Source organism: Oncorhynchus nerka, linkage group LG16 (genome assembly GCF_034236695.1).
Source record: "Oncorhynchus nerka isolate Pitt River linkage group LG16, Oner_Uvic_2.0, whole genome shotgun sequence".
NCBI classification, from domain to species: Eukaryota; Metazoa; Chordata; class Actinopteri; order Salmoniformes; family Salmonidae; genus Oncorhynchus; species Oncorhynchus nerka.
In genome coordinates this window covers 1685224-1691223 of record NC_088411.1, presented here as the reverse complement: position 1 = coordinate 1691223, position 6000 = coordinate 1685224, and the positions used below count along the sequence as shown (strand labels likewise).

Here is a 6000-nt window from a genome sequence, read left to right as displayed (position 1 = left end):
GTAAAGGGTTTTTGTCTAGAAGGGATACAGCTTTTGTAAAAAAAATATATATTTTCGTAGCAGGTTTAGGAGAATTTACCCAGCATGTCAGGATAATTGGGTTAAGGTTATGAAAAGGCTTAGGGTTAGCTAAAATGCCCCCCCCCCCCCCCCCCAAAATAACACTTTCGATGGCAATTTGACAAAGTTGTATTACATCTATAGAGATGGCCGTTGTAAAGGGGGCAGCAGCTCCCTGAGTAAAAGCTCGCCATCGCTTCCCTCTGCATTTTATGTGAATGGAGCTCATTATGTATGCAGCTTTCTCGCAGCTCCATTCACAACTATCGCTCCTCTTGTCCCTCTTCCCTCTCTCCCTGCAGGCTGCGTGGATCTCATTCAACTCAGCCTAAATGACCACAAACGGTTAACGGATGGATTATAAAATGGATGGATATTTGGACCAGCAAGTGCCTTACACTTTAGCAAATGTACGTATGGATAAAGTAATGTATTTGTAAATGCTGTGCTCAGTTTTTAGGACTTGGCTAACGGGCTTTCTCTCTGATCGCCCTTTGCATGAGATTTGGCTGAAGCAATTGTGTGCGCGAAGAAAACTGTTTTCATTCGCTTCTAAACTATCAAAAGTTCTGCATAATTGTTTTACTACATAAACTAAATGAAAGCTTTTATTTTACACTGTTCATTAACACATTGCTTGTCTCTAGACAGGACATGTTAACAGTGTCCCCTAGCAAATGGGTTAACAATTTGAGAGGGCAAATGGAACTGTAGAGCGCGTTTGTGTTGCAACACTGTTGCAGTTTACGGTGACAAGCTGCGTTGGTATTCTGTTGTGGTTGTATTGGGTTGATAATAGGTTATATGAGAGTAATTCTCAATGGTATTTGAAGGGACAATATTTGTTCAGTCTGGAATGAAAACAAAAAAAGAAAAACCCCAAAAGTTACAACTCTATAATAATAATTAGGATACAACTACTAATAAAAAGTAGAATGATATCCTTTTAATATCCTTTAGATAATGTAACATGTGATTATTTTAGTATTGATTGCCATATTGACTAATTACCTAAACCAATTAGTGACCATGGGAATGTTCTAGGTAGCCTATGATATCAAAGGTAGGCTACATGTCATGTTTGTGTGTATTTCCCACTTCTGTAATATTTCTGATGCTTTGCAGAAGTCACAAGGACATGGGCCCCTAAATAGACTGTTGATGGCTGCAAAAAGGAAATACATGGACACGGAATTACCCCCTCAGGAATCTGAAGGTAAAGTTAGAGCTCCAACGGCGGCTCTCAATGTCCCCTTTAGGTGACACAAGTTTACCTCGTCAATGGTCTGTTTACCAAAGTCTCCTATTTATGGATTGATAAACATTACTTAACTTGCCTAAACTTGATCTAGCCGACATGACCAGACCATCTTGTGAGTGAATGCTCTTTGATCTTGTCGTTCTGTGGTAATCATGTCGTTTTCTTCTTCTTTCAGACCTCTTTCAGGATTTAAGCCAACTTCAGGAGACATGGCTCACAGAAGGTGAGACTGCCTGCAGCATTTACTTAAATTCGTTTTTTTTGTTGGATTAATTGCTATGTTTCAGTGAGAGTGGCAATGATAAATCATATCGCAACAGAGACTAGGGAAAGGTCAACCATATTTGAATATGTTAGATAGTATGTTTAAATATGCGTGTGATCTGTTGAACATTAGTGATATTGATATCCTGGAGGACCACCCTTGGTCAGACATATTAATATGGAAATGATCCATTACAAAAGGAGTCTTGTTGACATAGCTGTGAGTGTGTTTGATCTCAATTTCTCAGTTGATGACTGCTAGGTTGATGAGAACACATACCACCACGAAGCAGTAATTAAATCCCTACAGACTTATTAATAAAGAGTGGGACTGAAAGAATGTACAGTATGATAATTACAATTAATTTGACTATTAGTCATGTGCAGGGGCACAACTTTGGTTTTAGAAGTGGGGGGGATGTTTTTTTACGAGTTACCTTTTTTTCTATTTTTTTTCTAGTTGAATAAACAGTCGGATAACATAAAGCTCTGTTGCCTCGTTTTATATCACATACCAATGCTAAAACTGGGGGAGACAAAAATGTAACTCCAGAATGTGGGGGGGACCCGTCCCAGGTGAAATTTTCACCCCTGGTCATCTGTACCAAATATTTAGTTGACATCAGGAAAGGCCTATTTTACTTTACTGTGGTGGTATTCAAACTTTTTCAGCACAATGTTTTCGACTAGAATATTTGGGGACACCATTTTTTGGACAGGAATGTCTCGCAACCCCACCCAAATCTTACACAAACTTAAAATCGGTAAATTTAAATTTAATTGCATTTTCATCTCTTATCAAAATGAAAAGAAACCAATAAATACTCAATAAAATAATATTTTTTGAATTATCTTTTTGAAAAACGTTTTTATATTGTCCCATTCAATAATCTGTACTCTTAATTTTTTGTTCCCCAAAAAATTTAAATAAAATATTATTATTTACCCACTAGGGGTCGTAACCCCGACTTTGAATAACACAGCTTTAGTGAGTGTTAGACACACAGTACACAGGGTTGAGTAGCAAAACGTAGTTTCAGTGAAAATGTAGGCAAACGTAAAAACGTAGACAGTAAAACAATGACCTTTTCACTTTAAGAGGTGAAGAAAGGCTCAGGGAGTTAAACATTATGTTGCAATACACATGGTCATTAGTGATATGTTACGACAGAAACATTTCCTTGGTGAACATAGACAGGACATGAGAAGCTGTAAACATTCCCTATTTTGGCTGTGTTGGCATGTAGTGTCCTTGCGTGCCAATAATCCCAGCCAATGCAAACAAACAGCATGTTAGGCCCTTGTCACTAAAAGCACATAGCTGATGAAATGGACCCAGGCAGGCATCATCAATTGTCAGCAGTTTAAAGGTACAATATGACGTGCGCTCTAAAGAAGCAATTATATGTTAGGACGGGACAACAACACTAAGGAATGACTCACGCATGTTTGGTAAATCTGTGGCCCAGAAGTGGAAGGGCAATATGTAACACTTAAACAACCTCTAAACAAGAAATGAAACCTGCTACAAAATGCCTGCCATCTTGAACCAGCCAAATTGATATCCTGTGATTTGTAGCAGACCTGGGTCAAATATACATGTATGTCAAATGCTTTCAAATACTTGAGCTTCGGTTGATTTTATTTGCATAATGGAGCCAATAGAAAAGTCCCAAAAGTGCAAACTCCAAGTTGAATGAATCAAGTGCACCTCAAATCCTTTCAGACCCAAGACTGGTTTACAGTATACATAATGTACATAACAAAACAACCAGATAACTTATGTAACATTCTTTTGTTTGGCTCGAGAGGGTATCTTATTGCCTTGAATGAACAGCAAAAAGCTCATCTCCATACGTACATGTACAGGAGTCTTGAATTGCCAGTGCTGTGTTCATTGTAAAAGAGTAGTGGGTACACTAGTGATTACATGGGAGGTGCTTCCAGACTGTTGTTGTGAGGAAAGGGGATTTCTAAAGTTATGCATTTTTTGCATGACTATCCCTAGACACAGCTTATCTGCTTATCTTGAAGTAACCATTTTTTTCACGGTAGAGGACAGTTCACAGTAGCATCCTTAGTATTGACCATGAGTCACACAAGACCAAAATCTATAACCAGATCCTGTGAGAAGTATTATCGACACAAACTACTTTAAGGAAGTTGTTGTGGATGCTTGAGTTGAGCTATACCTTTTTCACACTACTGAGCCGAGCTGTACTGCATTGGTCCGGTTACGCATCCACCATAATTGCTGGAACTGTGCTAGAAAGGCCCATGTGAAAAGAAAATACCCGAGCCAACACAGTACCGTTCGGGTCGGCACGCTAGCGTGAAAAGGGTTCAAGTCATTGAAATGGGCCTCAACTCTTATGAAAAATGATTGTTTATGATGCCCAGCAAACAATGCTCTCTTTGTATCTCGTGCCTAATTCTCATGCAGCGTCAAACTGGCAAGTTCACACCACCACGCTCCACAGACAAAGACAGAGCCGGCACCAATAAAAGGGACAACAATGAGAACCATCCCAAAGTCTGATCCCTTTGATGGACATTCTATTTGTAGTTAGTCAACCATAAAGGTAACATCCATAGCAGAGCAGTAGATATGGCGTTCTGTTGTACTGCATCAACAGATTGCCAAGAGGAGGACTTGCTGGGCCATAGAGAGAATGAAAAAGCCCGAGCTGCCTGGGTGGAAGTCAGTGGCGTAACTATCGGTGTGTTATTTAACCCTAAATAGTAGCTTGTTTTTGAACTGTTCTGGCAGAACTCCTCTGTCCTGTTGCATTAATTAGAGGCCTATCATTGTGACTGATTGTGGTTGCAAGGGATTCACCCTCATTGTAAAAACTCGCTAGCTGGAGGGAGTTTTCTGCTGGAGAGTGTGGAAGAAATAAAGGAGACGGGAAGGTTACGAGAGGGAAGGAGAGAGAGAGTTCAGGTTCTTGTCACATCTTGTCAATGGCTTTTATGACAGAGTTCTATGCTCCTCCCAGGATCTCCCACTGAGGAAAAAAAAGTAATTCAAGGTGCCTGAAATAAATAACAAAACATTTAAAAGGAAATTTGTCTTTGCTCATATAAACACATTTTCTGTCTTGTGCTGACTTGCATCTCAAAGCCTTTGACGAGGGTGTTCCTGGAAGCAAATCGGATACACACACGCGCTCACGCACACACACACACACACACACACTCTCCCTAAGCACAGGGTTGTGCTCTTGTCTACGAGCCAGTCGCACTGACGCTCAGATATCCTTAATGTTTTCTTTCTTCTCTTCCTTTTTCTTAGCTCGACCCAACGTGTTCCATTTTAGACACGTTGAAACGGGTGGAAATGATTTATTGTTTGATCTGGTGGACTAAATATTGGCCTCTGCTCTTTCTCATAAAGCAGCTTTATCCTTCTCCTTAGGGCAAAAGTTAAAAGGGGTAATAGTATTACCGTATAGGAAGAGGAGGCAGCATTATATAAGAAATCAATGTCATTTATCTGAACATGCTCCAAGACGCCATCATCCGGTTTCCTCCTCACAGGAAGCGGGGCAGAAATACGTGAAAGTGGATTTGAATTTCCTATTTCCTCTTTTCGCTCCGTTTTCCCTGCTTTGTTTTGTGGACTGTTAGCTGAAGTGAGAGAGGGGGCCTTTTGGCTAGGTTTGGGTCTTTAACTTGGCTGGGTGATGTCACAGGCGCTGGCACTTACTAACTTTCTCTTTGTGGGTTCTATGATGTTGCCCTTGCTCTGTGTTTGAAGAAAAAAGGGTTCTATGAAGTTGCCCTAGCTTTGTTTAAGGAAAAAAAGCAAAGTGTTAAGTAAATTTGGTTATGTCACATTTGAGTTTCAATTTGAGAGACTTTTTAATGTTAATAAATGAAACTTCAGATTTGGTTTCCTATAATACTATACACTTTCACTTTCCTTATTCTCAGTGGAGAGGAGAGGGGACATGTGCTTCCCATGTGGTGGCATTTTGTTTTCGTTCGTAAACCATCAACTTTTCCTAAGAATTGACGTGTACCATTACGTAAGTGCAAGACCAAAGCAATTAAAAGGCTTATGAAAAAGCAGGAACCTTTCAAATTGGACTCGTGCCTGTTGTAAAGGTTTCCAGACCTGGCTGCAGGAGAGGTTTAGGCCATTCAGCCACGGGTAGCGATTCAGATGCCAGTGTGCTCATGGCTCACTGGGTAAATTTGACCTTTTCACCCATTGGGACATTGGCAGTCCACTAATCTGGACTTCCTAACCTGTTTGTGTGGTTCAAAGTCCAGTGCTTGGGAGGACAATTGATATCGGAAATGTATTTGGATCTGAACATCTCAGCAAACAGAAAAGTACAATACTATCAAGCCCTGTTGCACCCGTACATAATGGGCTGGTTTTACAAAACGACTGCGACAATTCAGTC

At 40.2% G+C, this 6000-nt stretch overlaps 1 protein-coding gene across 1 annotated transcript in view; it reads left to right on the top strand.

The window, feature by feature from the left end:
* Nucleotides 1-228: 228 nt before the first annotated feature.
* LOC115143883 (ETS translocation variant 4-like) overlaps nt 229-6000 on the top strand; it is a 41347-nt gene continuing 35575 nt past the window's right edge. Inside the window, 3 exon segments of the mRNA XM_029684320.2 lie at nt 229-470; nt 1186-1276; nt 1497-1544. Coding sequence (XP_029540180.2) covers nt 414-470; nt 1186-1276; nt 1497-1544 — 196 coding nt within the window. The 5' untranslated portion in view covers nt 229-413.